The sequence below is a fragment of the Quercus robur genome, chromosome 2 (genome assembly GCF_932294415.1).
Source record: "Quercus robur chromosome 2, dhQueRobu3.1, whole genome shotgun sequence".
NCBI classification, from domain to species: Eukaryota; Viridiplantae; Streptophyta; class Magnoliopsida; order Fagales; family Fagaceae; genus Quercus; species Quercus robur.
The window spans coordinates 28053575-28068662 of NC_065535.1; the positions used below are offsets into that span (position 1 = coordinate 28053575).

General features: G+C 31.2%; 1 protein-coding gene across 1 annotated transcript; it reads left to right on the plus strand.

The window, feature by feature from the left end:
- The first annotated feature begins 7010 nt into the window (after positions 1 to 7010).
- On the plus strand, positions 7011 to 11432 carry LOC126713172 (protein DMR6-LIKE OXYGENASE 2-like). The gene is made up of 4 exons (XM_050412850.1): positions 7011 to 7336; positions 7422 to 7669; positions 9923 to 10244; positions 10498 to 11432. Exons 1-4 carry the CDS (start codon positions 7088 to 7090, stop codon positions 10747 to 10749), a joined length of 1071 nt encoding a protein of 356 aa, XP_050268807.1. The 5' UTR covers positions 7011 to 7087; the 3' UTR covers positions 10750 to 11432.
- The last annotated feature ends 3656 nt before the right edge of the window (positions 11433 to 15088 follow it).

A 15088-nucleotide genomic window follows, 5' to 3' on the forward strand; every position in this document is an offset into this window, starting at 1 on the left:
GAGTAAGTTCCACGTGTTGTAACTGAGAAGTTACGTTTATCGAAAACCATGATAACTTTTTGTGCCCTTAAGCTTAAAAACCAACTTGGTCATTGGAAAAGTTCTCTTAAAAATATTAATCCGAGACTGGAACTTTTCAAAAAGCCACTTAGACAATTGGTCAAAACTTAGTTAAAGAAGTTCCTACAATATAATGTTAATAAAATATATTAATAGCAAGTGAACAAGACTTCCATTACGTTCATCGGAAAAAAAAAAACAAAAAAAAGACTTCCATTACCTGGCTTACTCATTTCTTTTTTTCCCCCACCCCACCCTTGAAAATAGTTTGCTCTTTCTAGCTGAATGCTGGTTAGTTGGACCTAAAATTCTGATTTTTACCTACCCCTTTAGACATTGAATTTTTTTCTTTTTTTTAAAGTGAACTTTAGAGTTTAGACATTGAATTGAATAGTGATTTTTCAAAGGTAGATACTGATTTGAACCTTAAATATTAATTTAAAATAGAACCTTGAATAAGAAAATTTTAAAAATGAGGTGCATCAATCTTACCAAAAAGAAAATTAGATAAAAAAAAAAGTACATCAAATTTATAATATTATAGTAGGTGAACAAGTTAGTTCAACTGTTAAAACTTCTTATTGTTAAACAAAGGATTTAAGATGAGAACGGTCTATACCAAAAATCTTATAATAAAGTCAATACTTTACAAAAGAATCTTTTAAATATGCAATTTGGAGAAGATACTTATTATATTATTTGTAATAGGCAAATTAGAGGGGTTATAAAAGAAAAAGTCTAGGATTACAAAAAAAATTTACAATTTTTTGTCACAACTGTAATATAACAGAATATGATTAATAAAGAAAAATAATAAATTTTTATATAAATGATGATTAACTATTCAAACAAACTATAAAAAAATTTATGGAATAATTTGTCACTATAGAATTTAAGGAAATGGAAAATGGTATACGTTTGGGTGAGTGATGTCATGTAGATTAGGTCATGAAAAGGGAATTCCCTGTACGTCATCTCTTCTTAAAACACGTGCCTAGTGACTACTGGGTAGTTGTAATCCAATTTAGATCCGTGTCAGCCTGACTCGTTATAATTATGTATATATCTTGTCGTTGATGAAGGATGGCCAGCTCGTACCGACTCCTCCGATTTATTCAAACGAAACGGCACCGTCCAATTACTCCAGTCAACTCCTGACATCTATATATATATATATATATATATATATATATTTAAGGCTCTCTCAAGTCTCAATGCCAATCAATCTTTATAGCAGTGCCAGTGGATAACACACGGAGTTATGCCGACATGATACGTGTCCGATTTTGCCACGACTTCCGATCGTGTCGACTACTCATAGTGTAGACTAAAAACACAACATTTTTACAATAAATCACAAGTAGTTACCTATTATTGGTTCAAATTTGAACCTAACACTAAAATTATTTTTTTACTCTAACAATAATAATCAGTAATAATCTGCCACTTAAAATTTATTATAAAAATGTTGTAAACGTATCATTTTTTTTAAAACCATTTGTTATATATATATATATATATATATTTTTTTTTTTTTTTTTTGGTGCATTACAACACATATGATATGAGATATATATGACTAGATTACCATATGACAGTACATAGAATATTGGATTTGGTTTCAATCACATCTTGTTTATATATATTCTCCTCTCTCTCTCTTTTCTAGTAAAAGATTTCGGTTAATGTATGATTGATCATTCTTTTTTTCTTTTTTTAAGTTTTGTAAAATTAATTTACTAAAATATGCTCTTAAATGCCATAGTAAAACCTATAGTAAAAATATCTAAAATTCTTCAAATATTTAAAATAATTTGTAGATATAAAAAAAATCCTTTGTCTTTCTATATATATATATATATATATATATATATAATTTCAAAGACATACGTCTAGAATTCATGTATTGGTTTTCTTGTTTATATTCTACAAACAATATATCCCGAGAAAGTTTGCTTCATACTATAAAGATTAAGTCCAGTACCACAACTAGTTTTATAATTTTATTACAATTTTGTCACGTGACAACTTATAAGTGGTGAAATTATGAGTCCATTTTTTTTCCACCACTTACACCTCATCAGGTAGACAAATTGCAGCAAAAATTTTAAAAATGATTGTGGTAGTAGACTTACTCAATAATAAATTTAAATTGGCCGGCAAGGAACTTTAGGAACATATGCCAGCGAGAGCTTGATCCAATAAAGAACTAATAAATAATACAAAACCACATGACTCCTTAATTAATTTAACAATTGCTAAATCATTCCACTTAATAATCAAAATCTTCAAATGACAATACGTCTTAAGCTTTTAATAATTAATTTAAAGGCTTACTTAAAAAAAAAAAAAAAAATCAAGCTATTTACCCTATTTATTCATTGTCTTCTATACTTGCATTTGCAATTGTTTTTTTTTTTTTTTTTTTTGGGTAAATTTTACTAAACTACCCGAAGATTTGGGTTAATACCACTCAAGTCCACAACTTTTAAAAAGTGACCAACTTGGTCCTTGAACACCATTTAGTCTCTAGACGTCGTTTAAACCCGTTAGTTGTTCTCAGTCTCTCCTCTCTCTTTCCACTTCTCTCTTCTCTCTCATCCCTCTCTGACTCTCTCTTCTTTCTCTCACCCACAACGGTAAGCGGCTGAAGACTTCCTCTCTTAACCTTTGGCCATGGCCGAACTCATGTTTTGCTATTAAGATCTTGTACTCTCTCTCTCTCTCTCTCTCTCTCTCTCTCTCTCATCAGTGCCATGAAGACAGTTGGCTAAGGATTTTCGAGCTTCTCCTTACCACTATTGCTATTGTTCCTCGTTGAAGGCTTTGATTGAGTGCTACCAACACTAGCTTTGGTGTTCCTAAGCAATATAAGAAAAAAGTTTGTATTTGTGCTTTTGTTTGGGCTTGGGTTTCTGCGCCAAACGTCAAAAAATTGGTGGAGACCCATGAGCCCTACCACTGCCACATGTGAAAAATCACACCAGCAAGGCCACCACTAGTGGTTGCAAGTCTTTCTCCTTATTCTTCATTGGTTTGGGTTTTGGTGAATTTAGGATTGAGTTTTCTTTTTTTTCATTTGGGTTTTAAATGAGGGTTTTGGGTATGATCATTTGTGAATCTGTGGGTATTTTCTGATTTAAGTTTTGTATCAAAATGGGTCTAATATAGTGTTTTTTTTTTTTTTTTTGGTATGTATGATCATGAATTTGTGTTTGTAATATGAGATTTTTGGGGGTTTCAAGTTTTATATGGCTATGTGTGTATGTTTGTGTTCTATGACACGATGTAGCCATGTAGTGTGATTCTTACAAACTTAAAGATCTTAGCATGAGCTAGGCATTCAGTAAAGGAGAGAGAGAATGGGAGAGAAGAGGTAAGAGAGAGGAGATGCTAAGAATAACTAATGGGTTTAAACAGCATCTAGGGACTAAATGGTGTTCAAGGACTAAGTTGGTCACTTTTTAAAAGTTGTGGACTTAATTGGTATTAGCCCAAACCTCAGGATAGTTTAGTGTAATTTACCCTTTTTTTTTGGGTGCCAAAGATTTAGATTGTGTTTACATGCCCTGAACTTTGCGGAAAGCATAAATTGGCCATGTATGCCATTGTGATTTTAATTGTTAGTCCTACAATAATCCCACTTTTTGTATTCTTGAAAGGGAAAGGTTAAGGGGGGCCAAAGATTTAGATTGTCTTTACGTACCCTAAACCTTAACGAAAGCGTATATTGGCCATTTTTGCCACTGTGATTTTAATTCTCAATCCTACTCCAACCCCACTTTTTGTATTCTTGAAAGGGAAAGGTTAACGGGGGGACCAAAGTTTAGATTGTGTTTACTTGTCCTAAACCTTATGAAAAGCATATATTGGTAATGTTTACCACTATGATATTAATTCTCAATCCTATCCCAACCCCACTTTTTGTAGTTTTGAAGGGGAAAGGTTAACAGGTATCATAAGATGTTCATTAAGGATGATTTATTATGAGATTCAGCTAATAAAAATTGGTATAAATTAATGAGGGGACTGAAAAACCCCCACCTTTTGTATTCTTGAAAAGGAAATATTAACGGGTATCGTAAGACGTTCGTTAAGGATGATTTATTATAAGGTCCAACTAATAAAAAATTGGTATAAATTGATGAGGGGATTGAAATATTACTGAAATAGTAAGTGGAATTCAAAAAGTTAGTTTCATTGGCTCTACACCATATAAATCTAGTAAAATTTTTGATATAAAACAAAATTAATGTAACATAAAGTAAAGCTAGGAAAAATTTTGATATAAAACAAAATGATATAACATAAAACAATTTCTTAATGCACCTTATCTTACGATGCCCCACTAATACTACCCATGTGTTGGATTTGATGGATGGGGATGTAGGTATTCTCTTTTCTTGCATTATTACGTAAGCATATCTTTTTAGTAAGTATCACATTTATTTGTAGAATCAACAAGTTTTTCATCATTCACACGGGAATCATAATAATATACATTCAATAAGTTTTGGAATATGACAGTTTTTACATTTTATTTTTATTTATATTTTTTTGTAATGGTTTTTATTTTTAATTTTTTTTCCATTTGATAGATTTTTTATTTTTTTTTTGTAATGGTTGACATAATTAAAATGATATAAGTAATTTCTTTATATAAGTGATGTTGGTCCAATGATAATTTATAACATTGATAACTATTAAAAAATTCCATCTCAAAAAAAAAAAAAAAACTATTAAAAAATTTGTGAAAATTATTATGGATCTTGTATTGTAGTAAACCATCAATTGTAAATACATTTTATGAAAATTTATCAACTCTTCATACATAAAAGATGAATTTTGAAGAAAAATTGTATTCCAATTTTTGAAAGTATACAAGGTGACAAGTTTACTCTATAGTATATACATGTACAAACAAATATCCAAATAGCATGTTTCATTTATGTTATACTTGACGGCAATTTTTCTCATAATAAAATTGCTTTATTATTGTCTATATAGTAATATTTTGAAAATTTTTATTTTTCTCTATAAATGACCAAATTGTCATCAAAAATAGATAAAACATTTAATCTCAATAGAATAATGAAATTTTCAAAGAAAATTAAATTCAACATATGCCAATAAAAAAAAAAAATTCCTTGCCTTCATAGTCAATGGACTACACCATCATTTTCTCTATAGATGACTAAATTGTCTATCAAAAACAAATAAAACATTTCAATGGAATCAAAGTAAAACAACACGTGTTTACCAAATAAAAATGCCATAATAATTTTTTTTTTTTTTTAAAAGAAGGTTCCTTACCTCTATAGTCAATGACCTAAATCATCAAATCTCTTTTGAGGGGAAGGGGATTTAAGGAAACCTCTTATTTTCGAGAACCCAAAATTTTAATGGATAAATTTGTAACAAATTTTGAGGCAACGCCCATAATTGCTTGCAAGAAAGAAATCAAGAATAATAAAATATGAAAATTGTTAATTTATTTCCCATACTTATTGTTACTTAAACAACGTTCCCTTGTGTGTTGATCAATCGTACCTCCATTAGTGTGATGGATGATTAAGCTAATTTAAAGAGTTGAAATAAGGTTGGTTTGGGTTAATTAAGTCTAAGGTTGGTTTGGATTTTTTTTTTTTTCTAAAAAAAATTAAGATATTTATTTGTTTAAAATTTTTTATAGTTTATTTTTAATACAATTATACTTTTTGTTAGTAATATTCTACCCAAGTACAACTTGCTACCAATTCATCTAATTAAGTCCAAGTAGTTAATTAGTTGGATTCATTAATACCGATAAACAATGAATAAGCACAAGAAGAACAACCACACAAACACACAAAGAAAAAAGAAAAAGAAGAGGAATTGTTCATGAAGTGAAAATCAAACCCCAAAAAATAAACACTGTGACCTAGCCCAATCTCGTCAAATCTACTATGAATAGATTGTGATACAATTGAGACTTACATGACCTCCAATACATATAACCTGACTTGTATATAAGCTTCCAGCTTCTTATTGCAACCGCTTCCTCATACTTTGTCTTCATAGTGATTTGTCATCTTAAGTTAAGATGTTGACCATTAAATCAAGCTCTCAGTTACTTTAAGGGCACTTGAAGATTTTTAGTAGTCTTTATGATTTCAATGTCTCGCTCCAACAACACGAACAATGATCTTTGTGTTTTGAGTGATTTGATTATTATCTCAATGGTTTTATCGATTTAGTGAGGGTTGGAAGACACACTAGGGTAAAACAGTGTTTTCATTCGATTCTAGATGCCATCTTCCTTCTCTAGAGATTATAATTAAGGTATGGTTTTAATACAAATAGGGTTTGAGCTAAAGATTTGCACAAATCTTACTTTGGAAGCTTGATTAGCGCTCTTTCTCCAGTTCCAATTGTCGCATTCATTACCCAAAACTTGGTACATGTAAAACCCCAAAATACATAAAAATTTACCAACACTAAATAAATATCCTAATAGTTTTTACATCCCAAAAAGTTACCAACACTAACTAATAAATATTTCTTGTGATCTATCGGTGCGACTTGCGAGCATGTGTAACTACCAGTAAGATCTAGAATTGAACAAACAGTACAAACAAATTAAATACGAAACGTGGCATCACTATGAACAGACAGCAGAATCTATCTCAAAAAAAAAAAAAAAAAAAAAAAAAAAAGAAGACAGCAGAATCACCTATTTTCTTCAACCTTTCGATTTTCCCAAACATTATTAGTATTTTATAAATAAAACAAAAAATAGAGATTCTCAAATTTACTGCAGAAGAACCAGAAAAATTAGAAAACTATAAATTCGTATAGAATGTCGTCACAGGTTCTATGTCAGAATGTGATGTCATTTTGATTGTGCGCGTTATATGTGTGTGTAACTGTGCATCCGTTAGTTTATATATAGGTTCACAATGTTCCCTTTCCAACTCAACTCACAAAATCAGTAAATTTGCATCATTATAGATAGCATTACGAATTGGCAATTAGCAATTAGCAAAACATGGCAGCCACCACCACCACCACCACCACCACCACCGCCACCAAGGTACTTCTAACCGACCTTGCTTCAAGTGTGAACCATGTTCCCTCAAACTACATTCGACCCATTTCCGACCGACCAAACCTCTCTGATGTTCAATCCTCAGATGCCTCCATTCCTCTTATTGATCTCCAAGGCTTACACGGCCCCAACCACTCCAACATTATCAAACAGATTGCCCAAGCTTGCCAACAAGAAGGTTTCTTTCAGGTACTTACTCTCTAATCCTTTGTTATTATTGTATTTGAACTTTGTTCTTACATTAATATATATATTCTGCTGAACTTTTTGTCAGATTAAAAACCATGGAATACCAGAGACACTGATTAGTACAATTATGAACATAGCAAGAGAATTTTTCCGATTGCCAGAGAGTGAGAGAATGAAGAGTTACTCAGATGACCCAACAAAAACCACCAGGCTTTCTACTAGTTTCAATGTAAAGACTGAGAAGGTATCAAACTGGAGGGATTTTTTAAGACTCCATTGTTACCCTCTTGAGGACTACGTGAACGAATGGCCTTCGAATCCTCCTTCCTTTAGGTATGGTGATTCATATGCGTCCTCGCGTTAATTATGTGTGCCTCTTACCATTACTTTACTTTCAGTTTATTAATCAATTTAAAACTTGGTTAAAACTTAAAAATATGATTTTGATCCTTCCCCACATGTGAAGCCATAGGTTTCGGACTAGCTTATGTCTGAGCATCCCTATATGATTTAATCCTTTTATCTCCTTCTTCTGTTATTTTCTTATTAAAAGAAAAAAAAAAAAAAAAAAAAAAAAAAAAAAAAAAAAACCTTTTTAATTTCGTACCTAAAGTATATATTATATTAATTTAGTGTGGCTTTGGGAATTGGGACTGGTTGAAAATTTTTTTTTTGACATTATTTTATTTTTTCAAATAATTTAGGAACATATTAATAGAGAAGTTTGAGTAATGTTGTTTATATTTTTTTGAAATATATGTAAATAAAAAAATGTATAAAAATGTATGTAATATTGTTTAAAAACTGAAAATGTGTTGTTTAACCACTCTACCAAAGGCTTTATATTTTAATTTTTTAAACACATTTTTAGAACACATTTAATATAAAAGTTATCAAAAAAATTATATTTTTAATAAATACCATGCAAATAAATGAGTGAAAACAAATAATTCCTAACATGCATTTTGTTACTGCTTTTCACTTTTTGCTTTTTGTCTTTTTTTTTTTCTTCCAATAATTTAAATTTTAGTTTTTTTTTTTTTGGTGTGAGAATGAGCTAGATTTTTTTTTTCTTTTTGTTATACTTTAACATAAAACTTACTAAAAACTAGGATTGTAAAAAAAAAAAAAAAAAAATGTTTACACCTGATTGACCGACTGGAACAGTTTTCTGAGGTATCCAGTTTGGTTCTCCATTTAAAAAAAAAAATTCTGGGTTTTGATTTGGTATCAGATTTACAAAAAAAATAGTCCAAACCAAGCAAACCAATTCTATATACATATATATATTTTTTTTCATATTATATTATATATATTTTTTAAAAACCCAAATAATCTAACTCTCTCATTCTATTTTAATAAAATTGAACATATATTTGGGTTTTTAAAAATCAATTAGCTTCTTCTCCAAAAAAAAAAAAAATTCAATTAGCTTTTAAAAAAACAAAAAAAAAAACCCAAGATTATTTGCAAAAAACCGAAAAATTGGAAACCCAACAATACAGGCCCAAGATCAAAATTCGAACGAAATTGATCAGGACCAATTAGACTCGAACAAATTGAAACCGGTCAATTGTCTGGTCATTTTTTTTTCAAGCTTTTCATAGACCGAACAGACAAATTTGGTCGCAAAAAATGCAAAAAAATTAGACTAGACCATACCATTTTCACCCTTACCAAAAACTATATATCTTTTAATAAATACAATGCAAATAAGCTTATAAAAACAAGCAAAAACTAAATGTAGTTGTGATGAATATTTTGAAAACTTTCCAATGTCACCCTATAGTCCTTACCATACGATATCCCTTTATTTCCTATTGGTCCTTGTATTGTGAAAATGACACTATTTTTCTTTTTTCTTTTTTATTAATAATCCAACGAGACACGTTTATTTTAGTAGAAGAACAAGACACGTTAAGTCACATAAATATAAATCCCCCAAAATTTTAAAACAGATAGCACTACCTACGTAACCCACACGCATGTAGCAGTAGCACCACATGCGTAATCGGTGACTTCAATTTCTCTAATTTTGTCAAAAATACTGTGGCCACTGGCCAACACGGTACATCAACAATACAAGGTCGGTGAAAAAATACCCGTCACATCAAAACCTTTGCACAGTAAAATTAATAGAAACATTTTTCAAATGGCCACAAGGGTTATACAAGGCTAACGAAGTACTAGTGTACTGCCATGGTGCACCTTTTTTCGTTTATTAGAAGGAAAAGTTTGTTCTTATCAAAAAAAAAAAAAAAAAAAAAAAAGAAGGAAAAGTTTGTTAGTGTAAAAATTTTCACGATTTTTTGTCATAACTGTTATGTGATAAAGTGTGATGGATGGAAAAAAAAAAAAAAAAAAATAGTGTATTCATGTAAAAGTGATGGTTAGTCATTCATAACCTACCACATTAAAATTGTGGCATAAAAGTTATGAAATAATTTGTAATTCTAGAATTACTCTTATTATGATGACTATATTTTAATTGAAAGTTCTAAAGAATATTCCATAGTGTGAAAAAAAACCCTTTATATTTTTAGATTTTGATTACAACTGATTATGTTGTTTTTTAATTTTATATAGGGAGGATGTGGCTGAGTATTGCACCAGTGTTAGAGGATTAGTGCTAAGGTTGCTGGAGGCCATATCAGAGAGCCTGGGCCTAGAAAGAGACTGCATTGAAAAGGCTTTAGGCAAGCAAGGTCAACATATGGCATTGAATTATTATCCACCTTGTCCACAGCCAGAGCTTACTTATGGGTTGCCTGGTCATACTGATCCTAACTTAATCACAATTCTTCTTCAAGATGATGTGCCTGGATTGCAGGTCTTAAGAAATGGCAAATGGATTGCTGTCAATCCTATTCCCAATACCTTCATTGTCAACATTGGTGACCAAATGCAGGTACAATTATACCCTTAGCTACTTTCTAAGACCATTGTTATTATTTTATTACATGTTTGATTGAACTTATTTTCATCTCGAAAAGGAATATATACTTTTTTTCTAAGTATCAATTTTTTCGAGGGATATTTTTATACAATAAACAAGATAAACTAATATGCGTCATGCTCTAAAAGGATTAAATTAATTGAGTTATAATTGAGGTTTCTCGTAGTTACTCAAATAATAAACAAGAAACTTTTCATTGCATCAGGTACTTAGCAATGATCAATACAAAAGTGTGCTTCATCGAGCTGTTGTGAATTGCAACAAAGAGCGAATATCAATCCCAACATTCTACTGTCCATCAAATGATGCTCTAATAGGACCTGCTAAGGATCTTATTGATGATGATCATCCTGCAATCTATAGAAATTTTACATATGCAGAATACTTTGAGAGATTCTGGAACAGAGGACTTGCAACTGAATGTTGTTTAGACATGTTCAAAACATCTAGTGCTTAACCTATAGTGCCGGTTTGGATAGAGATTATTGTGCGTCTACGTTTTCTATTTCACGTTTCCATCCTCAGTAAAATCATATGGATTTACTGTGCAGGAGACAATTATTATTGTTCACGCACTGTAGCAGCACTGTAGTAGCACTGTTCATGCATTTAAAAATATTAAAAATGGGTCCCACGGTACTATTCACACATTTAAAAATTATTTTGCTACAGTGTTTTCAGTTTCAGCAAAAATAAGTTGTATTCAAACGGACCCATAATGGGTCCGTTTGGATTGAGCTTATTGTTACTGAAACTGAAAATACTGTAAGAAAATAATTTTTAAATGTGTGAATAGTATCATGAGACCCATTTTTAATACGTGAACAGTACATGAACAGTACGTTACTTTTCACGTGCAGAAAAAAAAAAAAAAAAAAAAAAAAAAAAAAAAAAAAAAAAAAAAAACTTGGAACTGAAAACACAAGAATAAGCACAATCCAAACGCTCACAATGTACAATTCCTAGAACATGCTTGTCTTTGTTGGAATGTTGATTTAATTACTTAAATTTATCATTTCTTATTAGTTTCAAAATTTTAAAATATGTAGTATTTATCATGTCATTGGCCTGATCTTTTGATTATTAGATAAAGTTGTAACGGCTCTCAAAAATGAATAAATTCCTTCTATCTTTCGTCTATTTGTTTGTTCAGTTTTAAAAGGTTGATCTTAAGTTCAGTTTTTAAACCGTTTATATTTCTAGTGCAAATCTACTAAATTGTACCTACGATACATCTGAGTTATTAGAGCACTCACATTAGCTCTCTCAAATGTGCCAAATGTCAAATATTTGGTACATTTGACACACCAAACACAAAAACAAACCCTCATCAGCTGTGTTAAATGTCTTAAAATTTTGAGACATGCTATAGTACGCTCTCAAATATGAGAGCGTATGGACAGCAATGCCATTTTGGTTTAATGTTTTTTTATTCTCTTTTCTCTCTCCGTCACTCTCTATCTCTTCCCTCTCAGTCCGCTCAAGATCTCTCTCATCCTTGCTCAAGATCTCTCGCCGCCTCACCTCGCCGTCAACCTCCACAGCCAAAGTCGCCGACCTCCATAGCCAGAGCTGCCGACCTTCAGATCTCTTAATCGGGTTGTGGGTGTGAGATTTGGGATGGGTTTTGATGTGTGGGTTTTGGGTCATTGATTGATCGTTTGGGTTGAGATTTTGGGCTGGTGGTGGTGTCGTGGTTGTGGCGGTGGTTGGTTGAGTTTTGGGCCGACGATGTTTGTGGCTGTAGTGGGTTTCGATGTGTGGGTTTTGGGTCATTGATTGATTAGTTGGGTTGGGATTTTGGGCCGGTGGTGGTGTCGTGGTTACGGCAGTGGTTGGTTGAGTTTTGGACTAGCGATGTTTGTGGCTGTAGTGGGTTTCGATGTGTGGGTTTTGGGTCATTGATTGATCGATTGGGTTGGGATTTTGGGCCAGTGGTGGTGTTGTGGTTGCGGCAGTGGTTGGTTGAGTTTTGGGCCGGCGATGTTTGTGGCTATAGTTGGCTGGCAGTGTTTGTTGAAGATTTTGAGTTTCTTTTTCTTTTTCTTTTCTCTTTTGTTGAGGTTTTTGGATTTGGAATTTGTTGGAGATCCAGTGATTGTGATTGTAGTTTGTGGAGGTTGGTTTGCCGTTGGTGGTGATTTGCCGTTGCCGTTGCTGTTGTCATTGGTGGTTTGTGGAGGTTGATTGAGATTGTAGTTTAATGTGTTGGAATTTGTTTAATATTATTTAATGTGTTAGATATATTATTTTAGTGTATAGAATTGAAAAATAAAAGATGTGATAAATGATGAATTGTAAAATGATGTGTTAAAATGATAAAGTAGGTTTTTAGTATGTTAAAATGAGATTTTTTATGAAAAAGCTGATGAGAATGCTCTTAGTTCACCAAAGTTAAAATATCTGAGTCATTGACTAAAAGCTGAACTAATAACCAATATATCATGAGTCATTGCTTAAACCCAACTTTTTTTCTCACCTGGGAGAAACAAAAAAAAAAAAAAAAAAAAAGTTGCGAACTTCTCGTAGATGTGTACTGTAGCTCAAAAAAAAATACTATATTATATTGCGTTCACACTGATAAGAATATTTTAGTATTATTTTTATCTTTTTCATTTCTTTGCTGCTCTTTTCCATTTCTGCCCGTTGCTCCTCTCTACTCAGTCCTCTCCATCATCAACGTTCAAGGCAATCAACCATAAATCCGGCTACAATCAACCATCGCCATGTGTAGGGCCGCCCAGCAAAAACAAATTCAATACCTTTTTTTTTTTCCCAATTTCAACAAGGAAATCATACGAGATATTGCTTTGAAAAATGCCTTTACATTAATATCAAATCTGATTTACATTGGAAAAAATCCACACAAAAAAAAAAAAAAAAAAAAAAAAAAAAAAAAAAAAAAACCAAAATTATATCTGACATTAACAAGAAAAATAGATGCTACAGTTGAAGCTTTTTTAGTAACCACTTCCTCCGTGCTGTGACATCCATGGCCACGAACATCTTGGCCTTTCTTCAGTGGCGGCTTCAGGAATATTTTTCAGGGTGTTCCTGGGTGGCCTTGCTCTATTACAATTTTTTCTTTTTTAGATTTTAGTTCAATTTTTTTTTTTTTAGCTTTTTCTTTTTGCTTGAAAGCAATGTTATGAATACTGTTTTGGACACTGTTTCGATTTGTTTAGTGGAACGAAATATTTCGGTACTGATCTATTTTGACGTACCATTTCAGGGTATTTCGGGGTTTCTAAAAAAAATTAAAAATAATATATATTTATATTTATATTTTCTTATACAACATAAAATTATTGATCCAAATAAGTAAATCTCAAATAAAACAAATCATTTAGTTTTTCTTTATTGACACTCAGATCATTTAGTTATTACATAACAATTACTATTTTATAATATTAAAACATAAATATGTAATTAAATAATAAAAAACAACAACCAAAAATAGTACAATAAGAAGAAGTAGGGGCGACCTTTGCGATGGCTGGATTTGTTTTTTAGGCATTCGACGCAGGTAATGACATGTTGTGTTGACGAGTTTGTCCGTTTAGGGATTTTTCTTTTTTTCTTCTAAAAACTGGTATCGGCCGAAATGTAACAAATAATCCACCAAAATTTAATTTTGAGAAATGATATGTCCATGGCATTTTTACAATATTTTTACAATAAATCCTAAGTGATAGGTTGTTACTGGTTATTATTGTTGTCATAAAAAAGTAATCTTAGTACTAGGTTCAAATTTGAACTAATAACAACTAACCACTTGTGATTTGTTATGAAAATATTGTAAAAATGTTGTGAACATAGCATCTCTCTTTAATTTTATTGGCATAAAAAAATTTTGAGGGTGTTCCTAATTTTTTTGAGGGTGTTCCTATTTTTTTTTTAAGGGTAAAGAAATAAAAAATATTTAATTATTACATATAATTTATTTTTTTTTTCAGGTCAGGGTGGTCCTAGGACTACCCTGACCTCTATGTGGCGCTGCCACTGCCTTTCTTTCATCTTCTAAAAGTTCACAAACCTCCAAGAAGATCTCATCATCCATGTTAGGAACTGTCTGTTTACAGTGTTTTCCAATGTGGCTGTTGTGGGGCGGCGGTGAAGACACAGTGAAAGAGAGAAAAAGACACAGCTGAAGTACTAGAAAAACAAAAAGGCAAGTAAAGATAAGAAAGTATATGTGTGTAGAGGGAAAAAAAAAAAAAGGACAAAAAAAGAAAAAGAAAAGAAAGAAACGTATATTTGGATGAAATCAAATAAGATAATTGGAAAAATAAAATAAAGAATAATAAGAAATTAAAATTAAGAAATGTTATTACAATATTTTTATAATAAATTTTAAGTGATAGGTTATTATTATCTAATACTAGTGAGAAAAAAATAAATTTTTTGATGATGGCGGTTGTGGTGGTGGTGATGGCGGTGGTGGTTGTGACAGTGGTGGTGGCAATGGCTGTGATTGTTGTTTATTGTAGAAAATATATTATTTTATTGTAATTGATATATAATTTTATTGTGTTGAAAGCTGAAAGAGATTCACTGCTGCAGCATGTGAGTAGGTAAAATAGATAAAGTAACTTTTTGTGGTACTAAATAGCTAAATTTTTAGCTCCACTGCTGTAAATGCTGTAAAATAACAAGTTGTGATTGGAGCAAGATTAGTCTAATATCTATTTCTCATAAGGTTATCATTTATCAATGAAATCATTTTTATTATGCACTAACAAGTCAAATCAACTAACTGTGAAAAACTTTGTATCCATGACTTTTTGATATGTTAT